The 20,539-nt window shown below is 39.0% G+C and overlaps 1 protein-coding gene across 4 annotated transcripts in view; it reads right to left on the minus strand.

Moving 5' to 3' along the window:
- The window catches only part of cep112 (centrosomal protein 112), a 111,389-nt gene that overhangs the window by 44,829 nt on the left and 46,021 nt on the right, over nucleotides 1-20,539 (minus strand). For all 4 annotated transcript variants that reach the window (XR_014088627.1, XM_081609977.1, XM_081609975.1 and 1 more), the window contains 3 exons: nucleotides 15,538-15,673; nucleotides 11,316-11,423; nucleotides 5,328-5,510 (listed from right to left, as the gene is read on the minus strand). Coding sequence is in view for 3 of the 4 variants with exons in the window: in XM_081609977.1 (XP_081466103.1) it covers nucleotides 5,328-5,510; nucleotides 11,316-11,423; nucleotides 15,538-15,673 (427 nt within the window). In the remaining variant the exon portion in view is untranslated. The remainder of the gene's footprint in view (nucleotides 1-5,327; nucleotides 5,511-11,315; nucleotides 11,424-15,537; nucleotides 15,674-20,539) is intronic.

The following is a 20,539-nucleotide window of genomic DNA, read 5'->3' on the forward strand; positions in this document are numbered from 1 at the left end:
AGCAATACCATGTGAGCCCTCGGGTGTTTTTAATGCATAATTCTCTGTTTGACTAAAGTTGATACAATTTTTTTTTTAAGTTTCTTAATAACTAAGTGTTTAATCGTCCAGAGCAGCGATCTCAGCATTGACATATAGCAAACACATTAAAGACTTTCCTCTGGGTACAACAGCGACTTATAATAAATGCATTTATTTACATTAAAAACATCACATGTCATTGTCCAACCACAGACTTTAAAATGTTTTATTTAGATTCTATGCGGCAGACCACCACAAAGTACAGCAAATCATGATGGCTCTACAAATAAAAATCTGAAAATAGTGGTGAGCATTTGTCTTCACGAGGCCCTGAGTCAGTGTAGCCCCCTAACAGATCAATCTTTTGTTCCATGGTCTACACAAGATTAAAACTCTTCACCATACCCAAAAGGAAAAGGAAAGTCAACTGATTTGTACAGACAATTCTTCCTGTAATTAAAGTTTGTATCAATCTGTTTTGCACATCAACAGACTGAACATTTTTGCCAATTCAATTGGACGAAAATGTTTTCAAATGTACGTTTTCTAATCTTGCTGCAGATCTGAACTTTTAATTTAGGTCTGGACTTTGACTGGGCCATTCTAACACATGGAAATGCTTTGATCTAAGCCATTCCTTACGTTTAGGTCGTCCTAAGCAGCCTCAAGTCTTTGGCCGTCTCTAGCAGGATTGGCCTGTATTTACTTAGGTTTAACCCTGAATTGAGGAGATTTCTGTGAGATGTTTAAGGTTCAAGATGTTTTATAACCTAACAATTGTTTTAAACTTCTTCACAACTTTATCACAGACCCGTTTGGTGTGTTCTTCATATTCATGATGACTTTTGTTCACTAATGTTCTCTATGAAACGTCTGAACCCATCAACCCCTTTTATTTGTTACATTAAAGCATGTTGTGACACATCAGAGCACCAGCGTTCACTGAAGACTTCAGCTGTGATCAGAACTGGGACGATGGGGGAGAAAATGAAACAGAAATCATCTGAACTCAAATATGAATTAACTTTTCTAAAGAAAGACATTGATAAACAGCACAGACAAGTAGACAGAGAGAGCCTTACTCAGGGAGCTTAATATTTATAAGACACTGTAGAGCGAGACCCAGCAACTTTAAATATGCCGTGTAGTCAGAACACATATGACCTTCTGCATATGTGAAATAGTAAATTGTTACCAAGTAACAAAACAATTTCTATGCAAGAATGACAACACATCAGAGACCATCCCAGTCTAGGCTGTCCTTTTTTATCTCAGCTTTGACACAGTCTGTCATCATCCTTTTCATTTGATGCGGTTTAATCGAGTCTCGGGATTGTAAATCTTTGAAAAAAAAAAAAAGCAACAAGGAAAAAAAAAAAAATCATAATTTAGTTCAACAAAAGAACTAAAATAAGTTCTTACTTTCTCCTCTGCTATTGAAGTCCAGATGGTGTGTACGATCCTTCAGAAGAGAAATAATTACCAGAGAAAATAACAGCCACCCAAGAGTTTGAGGGGAAACAGGTGGGAAATAATAGGAACGATGAGCTTTAAATTCAAGAGAAAGAAAGACGTTTCTGCAAGTTTCATTGAGTTTTACTTAAAAACTTATTGTGACCTTCAGGATCCTTAGGATTTGAATGCGAGACATACATAAATTAAAATAACTTGACTTACTTACTTTACATGAAAAATACATTAGATGTAAAGTAATAAGTTAAGTCTGTGCTCATCAGATCCAGCAGGTTCATTTCATTGATTTTTCATCGATGTTACCGAGCTGCAGTACCGTTGCAGGGCAGACACACCTTCTGCTTGCCCCAGTGCATTTGTTTTTTTTAGAAGATATAATTCTTTTAATTGGAACTAGGGGGAGAAAAAGAAGGCTGAATGGCACATTGTGGACTGCCGGATGGTGTCCAGACGGCACTGGTTTGGGTTGTAATAATTTAAATGAATTATTATTCATGTGTTCTCGACTACTTCACATGCCACTGAAGTGTTACAGTTACTGGCAACAAGTTTTATGCATTATTTTCCGAACTAAATGCTTTTCGAAAAACAATTATATTGTAAGCATAATGAGGATTTCAGTAATAATCACTGCTACCTTTTTGGCTAACTGATTTAATCAAACATCTTAATATTATGATACTGAAATCCAGTAAAAATCAACTGACACACATAATTGTATCAATTAATATACATATTTAAATTATTTTTTCATTAGAACATTGCATGTTTTATGCAAGCCTAAAAAATCAATAAACAATGAAAGCTTTGCATCTTCATAGGTGCGTGTACCCATATTTAACTTTGATCTTCCACCTGAGGGCAGTCGACAAGAGTAGGAGTCGACACAAACAAGCTTCATGGGGAAAGTAACAATTTTGCTAAAGATATAAGCATGTTAAAAATAATAAAGTTGGCATCATATGGCTAGAGTCCTATTTTCAAGCCTAATCTTGCTGCTTAAAGTTTCCTGTGATTACTGAGCTGGGAAAGGATCAGTCCATTTTTAATTTCCTAAACAAACTGCAAAATTGTCCAAACCCTGTGGGAAAGACATTGGAATTGCTTAAAAAACAAGAACCACAACCAATGCTGCCAGTGCCTCCAGTGACATTTTGGAACAAGCAAATGAAGAAACATACAAATTATGAATGTAACCAACTGTAAATGTTGACCAAGAAGAGAAAACCTGGATGTATTTCAGACTTTTTATGAGTTTGTGAAAACCCCTGAAGGAGATTGTCTCTTTTTTTTCCTTTTTTTTTTTTGGAGCAGAAATCGTTTTTAATTTTAATTTCAAAAAGCTTCATGAGTAAGCCAACTTATTGTTTGGGTGTTTGCCCTAACTGAAAACAACAACAACAACAACAAAAAACATGGAAAAACATGAAATGGATTAGGGTTGAAATCAGGAGTCAGGAACGCACGCTGGTGTTGGATCACTGAAACAAATTAAGGCACCACTTCATCCTCTGGGGGGCATTAATCAGCTAACAGAAACACACACAGCAGGCTGCAGGCGGCGAGATATCGCATCATTACGGACTAATGACTGAAATCTCCTCATCCCACTTTAGAAAACTTTAAAACAAGGTGTTTACCACTGTTAGAGTCCATGCTGATGAAAACCTAATTTTCTGAGCTAAGAAGAGGTCAATGACCATCAAAATTATAAACCGCAACCCTAAATTACAACTCTAAGTTCTGGACAATAAATAAGAAGAAAGGATGTATTTGTGTGCATTTAGCAGAGTGCTAAATGATGTAGAAACCCCAAGTGAGCAACAGATGGGTGATGCAGCCTTTCTAATGAGTTGCAGCACAGTTTGCTGACTGACGCAGTCTGGTGGGATGAAGTCGTGTCCCTGTTCAAATTTTTTTTAGTTCTTCCCTCCAGCTGCTGCGACGACACATCCGCTCTCCTGCTCAAACACAAGCCCCGAGCCAGGAATGCTGTTTATTAGAGTCTTGCCACAACCAGGAGATGAGCAGCTATTACTCATCCTGGGAGGGAGTCACTGAAGTTGGCTGTTCTCCTTCTTCGCCAACTTTAGACTTATTAAGCATGAAGACAAGCTGAGACTACAGCTTTGTCTATCTGAACCAGCGTTAAAATGATGCGAAACAAGCCTCGCAGTGTTTTAACTGGCTGGAAGACGCTCCGCATGCAAACATTATACTAACAAATGTCTTCACCCAATCTGTAGTTGTCGGTGTCAGAGAAACCGTCACAGTGTATTCCTTCTTTTCATGGCTGGAAACGTTGATTTTGACGCTCTGACATTAGACAGCCGTCATGCTGCTTCTTTAAACTGCTGAACGGGCGAACAACAGGAACTGAGAATATGAAATGAGGATTGGGGGGAACTTTGTTTTCAGTCCACCCTCCTCCCCAACGTCGTCAGATGCCAAGATCTGTCAAGCCGCACGTCACTTTGACACGAGAGGAGCTGTGCGTTGTGAGCAGTCATGTCCTGTGGTGACGGCATCTCCAGAAATCACATCCTCACAAATGGGTCCTACTTTTACATGCTGCGAAAACAAAGCTTCTCAAGACTGTCACATCATGAAACGAAACAATAAGATATTTTTAATAACATTTTCGCAAATCCTATAAAAATATATTACTTTGGCACTTTACCTATAAATACTTTATTAAGTATTAGGTGTGTCGATCAGTTGTAGACGAATAGGGAGTGGCAAAGTATTTAATGCGTACGTTTTTTTCTGTTAAATAATTTCTTGAAAAAAAAAACAAAAATTAAAGTACAAATATTCAAATTTAACAAAGATTGTTTTTCTGTTTAACTCTTTATTTTTACTTTCATCTAAAAAAAAAGTGCAAACTAACTAATTATGAGCATTTTTCGCCAAAAGTGCCATCCCAAGTGGTTTGCCGTCTTCTTGCCAATGTCCAATAAATAAAAAATTTTCCATGCTGACAAGTTTGGTTTCTCCACAAAGCCTGACGAGTCAAAAACAATCCCAGTTGGGGGCTGGTTTATCAAACAGCTTCCCACAGAGCTCCAATCTATTACCCAGGCTGGAGAGCGTCCAAAACCCAGCGGAGGGGTTTAGGCTGAAGACCTGCTGTTTTTGGGGTAAATTGTAAAAGAATAGCCCCCTCAATGTCTGACACATCCATTGATTCAGATCAAGAATTCATACAGGTCATTGTGCAAGAAAATGCTGTAATAAGAGAATAAACTGCGCTTTCCGGAGAGAGACGACTTCCTGCGGTGAGAGGACAAAGCCCTGTAAAATAGATACACTTCGCCTGCAGTTCGGAAAGCTCACCAGGGCGTCTAAAAGTGTGGATTTAAAAATAAAAACATAATAAAGCTTGGTTGTATACATAGCTGATAACTTTAGTGTTTTAAACCTGTATAGTGGCTTCTAGAAACTTGTTTTGGTAATTAAACAATTGGAAACTAATATTGAAACTTAAGATTTCTTGCGTTTCTTCAGTTTTGCCTCGTTTCCTGTAGTTTTTCTTGTATTTTTACCAAAGCCTGCCATCATTTATAAGTATTTTTCTGTTCGCACATCCATATTTAAAATTCTCGCACGAAATATGCAGCAATCAGAAAAATTATTCACACCCAGAGTAAGAACGTGCCTTGCTTCAAGTTAAAAAGTGTCTCAACCCGCTGTGCTTTTGAAACCCCAGGACAACGTCAATGGGCGAAAAGCGAAACGGTTATCCACGGGAGAGCGGCGGGTCAGGATGTGTTGGTGTGTGTGTGTGTGTGCGCGTCTGTGTCTGTGAAGGTTGATCTGTCGAGACCCCCTACCTGGGCATCGTGCTTCCTCCACTCCTGGGCGTGCTGCTGGTGCTGTTGCAGGGTGGCCCTGGCCTGCCTCTCCAGGCTGCTCGCCTCCCGCTGGTGCTCCTGGACCAGGTTGTCCTTTTCCGCGCTGTGTTGCTGCTGTAGCCGCGTCCTCTCCTGCTCGTGCTGCGCGTGCTGCTCAGCCATCTGATTGGACAAGCCGGCAAAAAGAGACTTCATCAGCCAACACACGCGCTCCAAACCTCGTCGTCATGACAACTTGTCCATGTACGTTTTTTTTCTTTCGTCTTCATCGTCCCGTTTCCAACCGACACTTTCATCCAACCAGAGTGCCGGGCTAATTAAGCAAGATTAGAAGGGATGCGGTAGAAAAAAAACATAACATAAATACAAAATTAAAAAGAGCGCGGAAAGTTTTTGTGCGTCCTCACATCATGAGACACGAAAACATAATGTGATGTGTTTACATCCATCCTGCTCCCCACACCCCCAACCCTCAAACCTCCCACTGCTAATTGTAGGGACTGGCCCTTAATGTCCAAGTCTCTCCCTTGTGGCTGGTCTCACTCGTCCCATTCTGAGGTCGGCATATGAAAGGGTCGCCGGTTTCTGCTATGTAAGAAAGCTGGTAGGGGTTAGCCATCTGGCGGCAGTAACCACCCCACGCCCCATGCTATGCGCTTGACAGAATGTGAAAAATCGGCTTAGGCGAAGAATATGATGATTATTATAATTCGAAAAAGTACGAAAGTTTGAGAGGAAGACGCTTAATGATTCTTGACAGTCCCTCTACGACAGTTTCAATTTCAAAGTTTAAAAGATAATATTTGTGTGGATCTTTACGGTTTATCCACCTTGAGGGTTAAATCCAACATTCAAGCGAAAAGATTTATGAAAATGTCATAAATGGAAAAGGTTGAAACATAAATATCCTGAATATTTAAGTCTGGCAAAAACTTCAGTCTATAACATCACAGTGTCATAGAGGAAAATGCTTCTAATGGGACAAAAAGCTTGAATTTTTCAGGGTTTAATCATCCTGTCAGTTGAAGCAAGTCCGTTTTCTAGATGAGCTGTAAGCGGAGTCACCTGCTGGGATGTGAAGGCCGGGCCGGTGAAGCTCCCAAGCCTTTCCCAGACTCTGTTCCCAGTCCCCTGTGGGGGAGTGAGGGACAAGCAACCCCCACATCGTCCCCGCCGCTCTGGCCCAGCCCGAGCCCTGAAAGGACAGCAGGGGCCCGGGGCCCACTAGCCTCCCTGCTTTGAAGCTAATCCGCACACATTGTGCATGACGGCACCCTACCTGGCCAACCAGAGGAGCGAAGATCGACAGCCTCTGCGCCCGATGTCTGCTCTGTCCACGGCACTGGCTGTGAACACCAAGCACTATTCAGAGTGGGCGATGAATGAGGAAATATCTCCAGGAGGCTGGATTCCAACTTTAAAAAGTAGGGATGGCCATATAAATGCTCGTTTAGGCGTCCAAAGATTTATTCTTCTGATTTTGCTGCACAACGACTGTCGGAGGTTTGCATTCAATCATCTCAAAATTCATAAACTTTGCCCAAAATCGACAACTTAATAATCTCAAACACACACAGAAAGAACATATTAAGCATCTGGAGTGGCCCAGAATTCAGCCCTGTAGAAAATGTGTGGACTTTTGCTGAAAAGAAGAGTCTGTGCCAGGACACTAACTAATTTAAATGGATTCTATCATTTTTGGCAACAAGGGCTAAAATATTCAGCCAGAACTACACTAGGAGAAGAAACTTGTGCACTCAATTTTTCTTTTTTTGAAACCATACAAGTTAACTTATAATTCATAATGTCGACCAAAAACAAAACAGTTAAGAAAAACTGCTAAAATCCAAAAACATTCAACTCATTACCCAAAAAAAGGATTCTCATGCATTTTATATTACCATTTCAAAACTCTATACAAACATTCATCATAAATTAATGTCAGACATGTGTTGTTAGCAATGTTAGCACATAATACCTGCAGGACCAGAAAGGGGAAAAAAGAAAGAACACTAAAGGTATGACGTAGAAATGCACACTTTGAAGGGAAAGTACAACACACAGAAGGAACAAAAGCATCTAAAAAATTAAGGAAAAAACAGAAGGAAGAAAAGAGGATAGAAATCAGGACAAAAAAGGAAACAGATAAGGAGGAGGTAGGGCACAAAAGGAAGGGGGGAAACAGGAAGACAAAGAAGAAATTACAAATGATGCAAAAAAAATGAACAAATGCAGGACACCAATAAGATAAAAAAGGATGGAAGAAAGAGAAGACAAAAAGAGGAATAGAAGTCACAGCAAAAGGCAGAGTGGAAGGAAGGAAAAGGGGCATTAAAGAGTGAGGACAAAATTAGGGACAAAAGCTCATAAATACTCAAAGAAGAAAAGAAGGAAGGACAACATTTAGACAAAAAAAATGGAATTAAGTCTGGAAATGCAAACATTTTTCCATACTTATTCCTGACACAAAAAGGTGAAATCCAATTCCAGACTCTCCCAGAATATAGCGACCCAGAGTTCACATAAACTTCTGGATGGCACTGTAGTTTTGCCAAACATCCTGAGAGAAAGGTCAATACTAAGAGGCTTATAAGTGAAGGTGTATTCTGACAGTCTGGTTTGGATGTGTAACATTTTGTTTTGCCTTTTATTCCTTCAAATAAAACACACACTATTAAAACATATTTTATGCTTTGGCAGATGTTTATTATTATTATTATTATTATTATTATCCAAAACTGGCTTAAAAATGAGGAAATCACAGTTAAGCTAAAATATGAAGATCATATTTCTTATGCTGCTACTGGTGATGTTGATACTATAGGAAACCCAACAGATAAAATGTCTCACCTCCACTAACGACTCATTCAGACATGAAACACTTGCAAATCCATGCGGAATATGTTGCCTCACAGAAATCATTAGATTTATGTTGGAGGATCTCTATCAAACTCTTACAGAGATTGACAGACTTCATAACATGGGTGTTCTGGATAACAAAAATGGGCAACGTCGATATAATGTGAAATCAACAATTAGAGGAGAGAAGCAGACGGAGAGCATTCCCTAAAAGGAGTCTGGATGTGACATTACGCATGAGACGCATGCAGCACAGGATGCTGCGGTTCTTAAAGGGACCAGCGTGGCAGTTTTCTAGGAAACAGTGAGTCAGTTAGAGCACAATTTGGAGCTCCAGAGAATTATGTGGTACAAATTGAGATTGGACAGTGAGGTAAAAGGGCTTCTTCTGCTTTGAAGAGGACAGACAAGACTGGTCTCAAGCGGAAAAATGGCTGGAGTTAAATTCTGAAATGGGGAAAAAAAAGACAACCGTCTTCTCTTCATTGTAGGGTTTGATGGACAGAGAGCTCCAAAAAGAGTGAATAGAGACATGTTCTATCTACTTATACGTCTATAAACTAGATTTCTTCTTCATTTAATGCGCTAGTCTGACACACGAAGAGTAAAGCTGTAAAGCATTTCCCCTAAGTGTTAAGCTCTCGACTCCAAACCAGCTATAAGACCGCTCTGAATTTAAGCTAGATCCAGAAACCGTGCCTGGCAGCGTGGAGGGTCAGCTGGCCAACAGCTCCCCTCTGATCTATTTCTCCACTTAAAAGTATCACTAAAGCCGCCCCGGAGGGAATTTGCTTCTCCGAACGGACTCCAGCACCATGACCCCTTCAATCTTGTGACACCAATCTTTCTGGAGCGGAAGCAACAACACACACATGCAGGCCTGAGAGACTGGGAGCTCACAAAGAAAGTGTCAAAAAGCTCATGTGAAAAAAAGAATTGAACATGAAATAGCATTCATTAATAATAAAACAGCCTTCCTGACCATTCAAATGCATTCCCGTTGACTGATGTGAAAAAACGCTCATCAGACAGCTGAATCAATCGTCTGTTTTTTATCTTATAGAGAAAAGCGTGAAGAGGCTGTCCCAGCTTCGCCTCTTCGGCACACGACGATCATCATATAAATACAACTTGAAAATCGTGACTTTGTTGCAGCAAATCAGAGTTTGGGGGAAACAATATTTACTTTTAGACAACTTAACCTGCATTGCTTGATTTCAGTTAAAATATCTGTATTTTCCACCAACTCTCCAGTGTTAAAAGATTTTTTCTTCTTCTTTTTTTAAGAAATGGTTATCGCAATTCACCACAGCTGTTCAGCCGTGGTGCATGTTAGTAAGGAAATGGTTTCCTCTCTCCTTGGAAGTAACACCCCTTCATTCACGTCAATCTACCGCAAATTACACGCAGCGTAAACTCCATCTAGCCAGAAAATGAGAGTTAGCATGCTTATTAGCGCACAGGTTTGGTGCCAGTTTGGTGCTTGGAAAGCAATCACGCTGCAGATACGGAAGGGAAATGGAGACGTTACAGCAGTTAGTGGAGCGCCCTTATGGTGTGTCACATGGTCACACTGTACATGTCAACATGGGGGAAATGCAAGCCTATTATTATTGTTTTTTTAAACTTAATAATTGTGTTATGGAATGAGACCAGTAAATTCAAATGCAGCACTCTGTGCCGTTTATTGCAATTGCATAATCTCACATTCAAAAATCCAACCTTTAATTTGAGTCCATTTCTTTAGTAAGGAAAAAACACATGCAATGTAATAAAAGTGGTTACTGAATCGGGTGAACCATTCCCGTGTTAATTTGACACATTATCAAGCTGAAAAAATCAAATGCTCTGGCAGAGATCATCAGGATTTTAAAGTAAACTCTAATGGCATCTTTAAGAGTTCATGATGCTATCAGCTCTGGTATGGGGCCGTTAGGAGAGACACAGGCCCGCAGCATCACAGACCTTCCACTGTACTCAACAGCACACGTGGGGTTCTTTTCCACATTTTTATCCTGTGTTTCACACCAAACCAACCAGAACTACTTGTATAATAAAAATAAAATCTCTATTGGTGCCTCTACTTTTTTTTATTATTTCCCCTACCATCATCTGCACTGAATGTGGTGGCAAGACAAACTCTAATCCTTATCCAGACATGTTCGTCAAGCCCCAGTGTTTTCTTATTAGAGCTCAGGCTGCAGACTTTGGGAGTTATGGAAGAGTGGCTATTTGCTTGTTGCATTTTCTTGATTTGCTAAGATCAACACCAACTACCTTAGTTGAGTACAGAAATTTCCATTTTGAAAAGTGCCTAAGAAGAACAGGGCCTCTGTTTCATATTATATTTATAACACGTGAGAACAAGAAGTCATAAATTCAAAATAAAAGTTCCTTGGCACTCTGATCAATTTGAAAAGTAAAGAATAAATTAAGTAGATACCAGCCTACATATTTTAGGAATTGCTAGTGGTATAAATATTTGAATTTTAAAAATAGTTTTCTAACTTGATTTTTCTTTCCTCCAACAAATAATTGTGCTCATGTTAAGGGTTGTATTTTTCTAAATTTTTCAGTGCCCGATTATGCTGCTGAGAGGAATCTCCCTTAATTTTCATGTAATTTACAGATCCTTCCAAAACAGTGGGTGCTGTTATATATTTTACCTATTTTATACTCAATCAGCATGTATGTGAAAATGTCAAATTAGTCTCAAGTGCTTTTCATGGCTTAAATAATTAATTCAGCTGTGTGAAATAACATTCAATCCCATGGTTTAATTAAATCCAATGTTTCTCCATCAGTCAGTGTGCTTTAAAATGTTATCTTGACTCTAAAACTGAAAAAAGACGAAAAGAGATAAAATGCCAATGAACCATGTAGCGCGCATTAGTGTTCAAAAGGCCATGATAAAAAATATTTATTGATTTGGAATCGAAGCGTAATGTAAAGTGTGTCCTTAAACATGAGAAACATCCGGCAGAACAGATAGGAAAGAGCACAGCATTCCTAATAGATGTCAGTTCCGACAGGCTAAGCTTTCACTCACAACACGGTGCTGTTTGGAACAAAAGCAGCAAGAATACAGAGCTCCAGCCTCATACAAACCTGCTGCTCGTATTTCTGTCTCAGTGCATCAAGCTGCAGAGAGAACTCCTTGGCCTGGTTCTCCCTGAGGGTTTTGGAGCGGATCAAGTCCTCCTCTACCTTCTCCATCTGGTGGTGAAACAAGAAGAAACAACAAGACGAAAAGCTTCAACATTTTTTTAAACGTGTGAGGATGAAATCCTCCATTATCACATATGTGGCATTCACTTTGACTAATATGTAGCAGAGCTAAATAACATTTAAGTTCATTAATATTCATAAATTGCTTCATCTCATAACTCCATAAAAAAAAAAAAATCTGTGAATATTGAATCCTAACATTTTCTTATCACTCAAAAGATGACATTTTAAATCTTATTTCTTCAGGATTTCAAATGTACTGAGAGTAAATGGAAAAAAAAAAACGTTTTAATGAGATGTTAACTACTCAACAACAGAATCAAGAATGTAGAATATTAGTTATTGTTTACTCAGCTTGATAAAAAAATAAAAAGAAACTAAAAAAAACCTTAAAGATTAACAAAAAATAACAAGCAAGAACTAATTTGTACACCTAATATGAAATAGGAATGCTTTTAATAGAAAACATTCAGAAGACTACTATCTAAACAAATTAACAAGCTCAGAACTGCCAGGAATCTCGATTTGGATCTAGTTTGACCTGCTGAGGAAGTTGTCAGGTTATTCTGAAGTCGAAAAACTTCAGAGTGTTTCTGAAGCCTGAAAGCATTTTCTTTCCTAAATTCACCCTTTTAGTTTAAAGTTGGATATAAGAACTAGAATTAGGTCACAGAATCTCTCTTTTCAGTAACTCAGAAAATCAGCAAGCCTCTGATAGTTTTTAGGTTTCTATGCTTGGTGTGCTTTAGGTTTTCTATGAGTTTTTTCAGTTTTAGATAACTGTTAGTGATTCTTGATTCTACTGGTTCTGTTTATATGAAAACATATAAACAGTTTTAATATGTTTAAAAAAAAGGTGACTCTGAGGACTTAAAACATATTGTTACTTAGAACCATATAAGTTAATAATAGATCCTAGATTTTTAAAGTTTATTCCTTTTTAAAGTTTCGATAGTAATATTTCGATATGATTTTCATTTTCGTTGTAAATTTTCACCTTTGTCTTAATAAAGTTAGGATTCATTTCAGTTTTCTTAGTCTTTTTTTCCTACTTTTTAAGGCATTAGCTAACAGTAGATCAGATTCATAATTTTACTGACGTTCTCCATCAATCTGTACATCTTTTCACTGAAATATTCTCAATGAATTCTAAATCATACTTCTTTTTAAAATGAAATAGAGAAGGTAAGGTATAATTTTAAGAAGAAATCAGAGTAATTTATGAATTGTAATCTAGTTAAATGCAGTTTAACCCTGCTACAAATGATTTTAACGTATTAATTCAATGTGAAACAAATATAAGATAGTCCAAATCGAGTGTTAGATTGCAATCTTTGTGTACGAGGAGATATTAAACACCATCACCTTCTTTTATCTTAGCGTCCTCGCAGCCAACAGTTTTCATTCTTTGTTCAAGTGATGAAAAATAACAACAGAAGCTGTAATTTACAGAAACATCTCAACTATGCTGCTTGTAAGACCAACGAAATCCTGAATGTGTCCTTTATTAATCTGTTTAGAATCCTAAAACCTCTTTGAACTCCCCACGTAACACAGATTTCATTCTATACAGCAATGCTGCTGTTTCTTCTTTTCAAACCAAAATAGGGCAGGATCTTCCCTGTAACTGCAGTCTGAATGGAAGAAGCCGATTTTTTTAAACAGAGAAAGAAAGGAGTGACGCAGATAATCCATTTAGATATCACACTGTAAAAAGAGAAACGGCGAGGACGATGAAAGGAATGACGAGAGGATGAGAAAAGAGTAAAAAACTTCTTTTGAAGTACTTTCCACAACATTAAAGCCTTAGCAGGAAGATGCACAAGCAGGGAGGGGAGGAGGAAGAGGAGGAAAGAGCGAAAGAGGGAGAGAAGATGACAGGGATGCAGAGGAGACTGCTCTGCGCTCCCACGGCTTTGATGTGGGCTGAGGATAAAGTCAGATTGAAGATCGGGATGCCAGGGGCTCAATGGGAAAAGAAGGAGCAAGCGAGAGGATGGAAGGATGAGAGCAGCAGAAGCAGAAGGGAGAAGGAAAAGTACTGCATTCAAGAGGAGAGGGGGGGAAAAAAACTAAGACTCCCAGTTCAAATATTTAAAAATACTCATGTGGAGGCAATCCTATTGGAAAAAAAACAAACAAAAAAACTCAGATGAATCCATCCAATAATATTTGTACTTAAAGTGGGGCAGGACTTTACAAAACGAGAGGGAAATAAAAGATGGCATAATTAATTTCTTTAAATTAAGTCTCGAGGAAACAAAGATTGTTTCATGTGCCAAGAAATTTCCGAGCATAAACTCGACTCCCACACAGTCTCTCATATTCGTACGCCCAGAGTGCCCCCAAACGCAACGATTAAGTGAAAAAACTTCACTAATCGGCAACTAAAACTTGCAAATCTCTTTAACACGGAACATTTAAAAACATTTAGGACCTCACAAGGCATAGCTCGACTTGTTCAACAACAACAACAACAAAAATGCCTATAGCAGTAGACAGCATCAGAAGTTGTACACTGAGTGCGTATTGATTGGGAAACTTTTCCAATAAACAGCAGCCCACGCAACGCCGACTGCTGATGGGAAGGCACGGCTGCCGGACTAATTAGCGTAACTGCTCATTGTGCGCGGTCCGTTCCCTACTGGAACCCGAGCGCCCGGTGTCCTGCCCACTTACAACCTGTGAGGTCATTAAGTCTTAGTGGAAAAATTCAAGTTTAATGAGAAGGATTTTATTTGATTTCATTTATACAAGTTCACCAAACGAGAGCGAACGGCCCGAGGGTGATGTTGTGTTTTTGGCTCTTACATATAGATTTTTTTTTGCGTAAAGCAGTTAAAAGGTGAAGAGAGTTTAATGATTTTAATGCAGAAATGTTTATATATATATATATATATATATATATATATAAAACGCACAGAATGAAATAATTAAGCCAAAAAAGAATGAAAAAAAATTCACTGGTTCAACTAGCGAAGATGTGTGAAAAGTCTTAAAATATATTAGGTTTTTACTGTATTAGCATTCCTAAAATTGCTAATCAAGTTAATTGCAGGGTTTGTTCATTTTAATCAAAAACCATAAATCCACAATATATGGTTTTAACAAGCAGTATTCTCAATTCAGTATTCTGAATTAAAAAACTGTTTTGGCAGCTAAATTATTAAATAAACAGACATGTGAGCTCAGTAACAAATATATATATATATATATATATATATATATATAGCTTTGCATCTTATTCAGCTTATCCAATCATCAGATTGGTAACATTAACTTTGGGGACGTCTGTTTGCTGATGTTGTTTTGTACCGAGATGATATTTTAGGCTTGCACAGGTTATAAAAGGCGTTTTTCCACAATTTGCACAGAACAACAGTCTTTTCCTGCATCCCATCAGCTTGGTTTTTGAAGCAAAAATGAATCTCCAGTTGGCCAAGAGAAGCAGCTTTGTCGTCCATCTCTGTTGTCATGTGTGGTGTGTGTCAGATTTACGAGCATATCAGAAACATGTGAATACAATGTTCCGCTCTGAACATTTACATACAAAAAATAATAAAAGCAATTTCATTAAAAATGTCTACATAATTAATTAATCAAAATTAATGATTTTAAGTCCCGAGAAGTTTCCACAACCATCTTTCTGCTAGCGTTTTAATGTGTTAAATGCCGTTTTGGCCTACTGAGCAGTACTTAGTTTCCTACAGAGAGAAGAGAAATGCTCTCTAGATTTTCCAAAGATTTGGATTCTGTCATATTGTGTCCTCTTCTCAGCTCACCTCACAGGCTTTCAATCTGATTTGGTGTGAGGATCGAGACAGCCACAAAGGTTAATTTTCTGTGTGACGAGTCATTTTTATGTTTATTTGGTGTTTTTGATTACTCTTCTGGTAAAAGACCAACAGTTTGTTACACAATGCACAAAGTTCTCTAGGTTTATAAAAGAGAAACAGTCCCATATCCTGCACCAAACGTGATTGATTTCCCATGTATTCATCCTTTGTTGTTCCAAACATTCCTGGCGAAAAGCCCAAACCTAATCACATCTGACCAAATCACAGTTATATTCGAGGGTGAGGATTATATTTATGTGTCAGACCTGGAGTTTCATGTCAGTGTAGACCTTCTCAGAGCTGAGCTCCACCTGCTTCTTGAACTGCTCCAGTGCCAAATCGGCCTGCTGGATCTGCTGTCTTTGGCTCTGTTTCGCCCGGTCCAGCTGGCTCTCCATCTCTCTTCAAAGCAAGCACAAGAACAAAGGAATGAATACACTTCACCCAGGCAAAGAATATCAGCTGCAGGAAAGAGGAGAGAGAAATAGTAAACTGAAGAATAGGCCGACTCCGGGTCTCAAAAGTGTACAATCCATTATCATAAATTTGGAAACACTAATGTGTTGCAATCGGCTGTTGTCTTTGCAGAGGGTAGCATCCACTTGTCATATAAGGAACTCTGAAAAAAAACCTTATTTATGCAGTTAAATATGAAGAACGGGAGATTGTCACTCACTTTTGATTTTTAAGAAATTATGAGGCCATGATCACACTAAACATACACTGACTTTTTAGGTTTTTTATGATAAGCTTTTACATAACATTCTGAAGAGGAAATCTCTCATCTAAACAGAATCTCAATTACTGGCTCAACCTGCTTCCACTTCAGTACTCAGTCGATCCTGTTTAGGAAAACAGTCTATCATGACTCCCCTCTATCGTCTTGCCATAGGGCAGAAGTCTTACAGTGCATTTAGAACATAAAAATCCTTAAGTTTCTTTATTTTGTAAGAAGGAAAAGATTTTAATAATTTGTTTTCTCTAATAGAAATCTGAAAAGCCCTTCTGCACCAAGGCCATTTGAGTCAACGCTCTGTAAAACCACCTGTTGTTGCGTTTACAACGGCAAGTCTTTTTGGAGCATGTCTACACCAGCTTTATACATCTAAAGACTGAAAATTTATATGATTTTACCAAACTGGTGGAACTGAATTTAATTTAGTGGTGTCAAAGTAAAAATGCAAAAGCTAAAAGTTTATATATTTATACTGAAGCTGAAGTCAAATTCCTTGTTGTTGCACATCTTAACTGTAAATTTTCTTTATTTACATTATTTGCTTAATTTGAAGTTTTACATAAATTCAATGCAAACTTAACAGGCAATAAATAGATCCTATATTGCCTTACAATTGTGCGCTAGAAATTTTGTGTGTGTCCTCCATGCCGGTTTGTGATTACGGCTGCCAAATGTCAGGTCACAGAGGAGCAAATAGAGGAGGCCTGACAGGCATACTGAGGGGGACAGCACCGTACCGAGACCTGTCAGAGTGCAGCCAGCATGCCCAGCCTCGACATCATATACAGGAGAACCGAGCAGCTGTCAAACTTAACAGCACAGGGGTGTGTGTGTGTGTGGAGGACAGGGCGTATGTCGAGGCGGATGGATGACAGAGGTAGATATGAAGGTTGGAATGGAAGGGGTTTATTTTTGTATCCATTCAAACAAACCCATCCTCCCTCTTCCCCTCCCTCCCACCACGGGTCGCGCGAGGCGAGTTTTTGCTCCACCCCAGCTGACATCGGGGCAAATGGCAGAGTGCACGCTTGACTGATCAGTCAGTCACAGAGCTGAAATACTCACATCTAGACCTAGAGGCAATTCCAGCCCTTCAATTAACCTCAATTTCTGTTCAAATATTGAACCTTTCTGCTGTGCTCCTAAAGTGCAATTTGCAAATTCATGCAAAGTGAAATGCATCAAATTAATGGCGGTGAAACATTTTTAGAAACCTGTAATCAACACGAACATCAAACAGTTTATGACCGTCACACATAAAGTGCAGGGTGAACTCGTGCATTCAGTCAGACTTGGACAGTAAAAAAAAAACCTACATCTACTGGAGTCATGCATGTCAGAAAATTATGTGTGGCTGATTAATTGGCCTATTTTGTATTTGAGATGTCCACCACACCACTCCTGGAGGAACCTGCAAGTAAGCCTATTCAATCCAGTTTTACAAAACGCTAAAATAAAGCAACAGACATGATGCACGACAGGCTCCTTGGAGTTACAATCCCACAGATCCTCATTCTGATGCAAAAATATGTCAGCATTACAGATAATACTGCATGACCAGTTTTGCATTCTTCCTTTGCTTTGTTTCACAGTGTGAAATAAAGTACAGGACGTAAAACGTGCCGGTCGTGTGTCAGTGTACTTTCTACCCTGTTCTTGTAAATTAGCGCTCTAAAAAGGTGTGGATAATTATTCCTCCCTGGACAGCTGAACAACCGGCGGATGGAATCCTGACCAGTGGGGGATCCATTTAAACCCATTGGAAGAACAGCTTTTACAAAGACAGGGTATGAAATTTCATGTATGTGTGTGTATTTTCATGGAGTGTGTAAGGTACAGTGTCTTGCAAAAGTATTCATACCCCTTAAATTTGTTGACTTTTTCAACATGTTATTGGGTTTTTATATAATTTGTAATAGATCAACAAAGAGTAAATCATAATTGTGAAGTGAGAGGACATTGGTAGAAAGTTTTAACTTGTTTTTTTGTTTACAAATACACATCCAAATAGTGTGGTGTAAAGTATTCAGCCGACTTTACTTTCATTTCCACAGTACGGAATCCAGTGCAAGAAATTCCCAACCTGATTGATTCAAAAGATTCCCACCTCACGGATATGTGTGGTGGAGAAGTAACACTGCACATCAACCTGAACACACCATCTCTACAGTGAAACATGGCAGTGGCAGCATCATGCTGTAGGGACACTTTTCATCCGCAAGGTGACCATCAATCCAAAAATGGATGGAGCTAAAGATAGAAGAACATTTCTTTGAAGCTGCAAAAGGTTTAAAACCGAAGATGAGGTTCGTCTCCCAGCAGGACAGCCCTAAACATAAAGCCGAGGCTGCAAGGGAATGGTTCGATCAAAGAATAGTGAACCCAGACCTGAAAGCAATTAAGAATATGTAGCAAGACTTAAAAATTCATCCTCACCGCCATTCTCCGTCCAATCTGATAGAACTTGAGCTATTTTTGAACATACCCCAAGAGACTTGCAGTTGTAATTGTTGTGAAAGACGGGTCTTCAAAGGATAGACTTGAATTGCAGATCCACGCCACACTTCGGTAAACCTTTAGAAGACTATATTGTAGAGTAAAACTGTGATTGTGATGGGGAAAACACAGAAGACTTTAACGGGTGCAGATACTTTTGCAAAGTCCTGGAACACTCAAACTATGTAGGGACATGCAACGCTTTAGCTTTTATGTGTGCGTAACCATTTGCAAATTTTCAGTTTTTTAAAGAGAGAACGTTTCCCAAAATTAAAAGCAATAAAGAAAACTAGAAGAGCAACAGCAGAACGCAAAGAACAAAACAGCCCAAGAACAAAAGCAGCGGATACAGAAAGGAATGTGCAGGGTTTCTCTCCTCTTTAAAGTGTTCTGTCTCCTAGTAATTTTGGTTTCTCTCATGTTGGACATCAAACAACAAAGAGGCATTTTTTTTTTCCATTCCCAATTCTGTGTACTCTGTAATTATTAATCAAACTCGCTGCATGACTGCCTTTCGGACTCAGCCGAACACAAAAGAATTTGTGGAGAGAGGCTAAGAAGGAATAAGAAAGGAGAATAGGAAACGGAGAGCATGTCACAGAAATAGCTAACTTCCAAAGAAGAGCAAAAAAAAAAAAAAAGGATTTGAACGTATGCTTCACTTGAGAGAGGAGAGAGAATTCATGCGGGTGTACGGGTGTGTGCACGTAGGCGTGCACGGGCCTTTGTTCGTGAGGCACGGTCCCAAACTCTCTCTGCGACTGACAACGCAACTCAAAGAAAGCACTACGGCTGTGTTGGAACTAGCTGCTGGGCTTACACCTCCAAGGATACAAGAGGAAAAAAGGAGGGGGGAAAAACCCCCACCAGAGCTAACTTTTAAATGAAACTAACTGTACGAGGATGTAAAGGAGGTCAAGAATAACTTTGTGTGAGAATGTGTGTGGTCACTAGAGTGGCAGACAGCGTGTCACCATCAATAACAGAGCAGAGAGATGAGAAGAAGGAGGGAGAAAAAAAGGGAGTCAGGGTGGCCTGGCAAGGAGAAGTGGAGAAGCAAAGGAAAAGCAAAGGAGAGGGATGCCAGCGCCAGGGCGGCCTGTCGGCTTTAAATGGATATCTGGTCAGAAAAGTGGAAGGAGAAGAGGCTCAAATTAAAGATGTGCCTTCTCTAAAGAGGAAGTCTTCTCATCCCTCAATCCTCAGCGGCTGTTTTAAAGAAGGGGGGGAAGGCGGACTGTGTGGGGGGAGGACCGGGGGAGGGTTTAGTAGTTTCTGCCATTTAGTCGCCCAGCCGACAAGACTGTGGTCGTTTTCCGGGCTGCTCTAACCACACAATGCCACATGCTGCCTTTGTTATTGTGTGACACGTGGTTGATACACAGGGAAGTTATGCACACAGTCGGCAACAAACAAATACTTGTTTCCTACATGTTTTCACTTAAAATATCCGATAAGCACAAATGTCAAGAGTTCCCAGATCTTCATGGCCCTTTTAAAATAATAAAGGCAAATGTTCACCATGGTTTTATGGTACACATTTATACAGAATGCAGGAGGCAGATATGGAAACTGTGAAAACTAAAAATACTAAGTGAGGAAAAAAGAATAAATAAGGAAAGTTAGAGACGGAAGAAAGTGCACAAAGAAAGAAAATAACTGTATAATAAAGGAAGGACACAAGAATCAAGATCAGACTGCAGAAAGGAAAAGCTACAGGGAAGGAAAAACATGTTGACACAAATCAAAAGCAAAGGAAAGAAATAAAATACAGGGAAATGTAGCAGAAAACTAAAGAAGGACACAAGAGAAGATGGAATACAAGCAAGGATGGAACAAATGAAACACGGAAGAATGCAAGAAAAAATAGGAGACAGAAAAGGGAAACATAGAAAGACACAAAAAAGAAAGGAAGGACAAAACAAAGGAAAGACAAGAAAAACAGTCATAAGACATAAAAGATGGAAATATGGAATAAAGGACACAAGGACGAAAGGATTCTGTGAAGAGCAGATGAAAAGGCGGAGAAAGGAAAC

This window comes from Poecilia reticulata, chromosome 8, assembly GCF_904066995.2.
Source record: "Poecilia reticulata chromosome 8, P_reticulata-male-v2, whole genome shotgun sequence".
Taxonomy (NCBI): domain Eukaryota; kingdom Metazoa; phylum Chordata; class Actinopteri; order Cyprinodontiformes; family Poeciliidae; genus Poecilia; species Poecilia reticulata.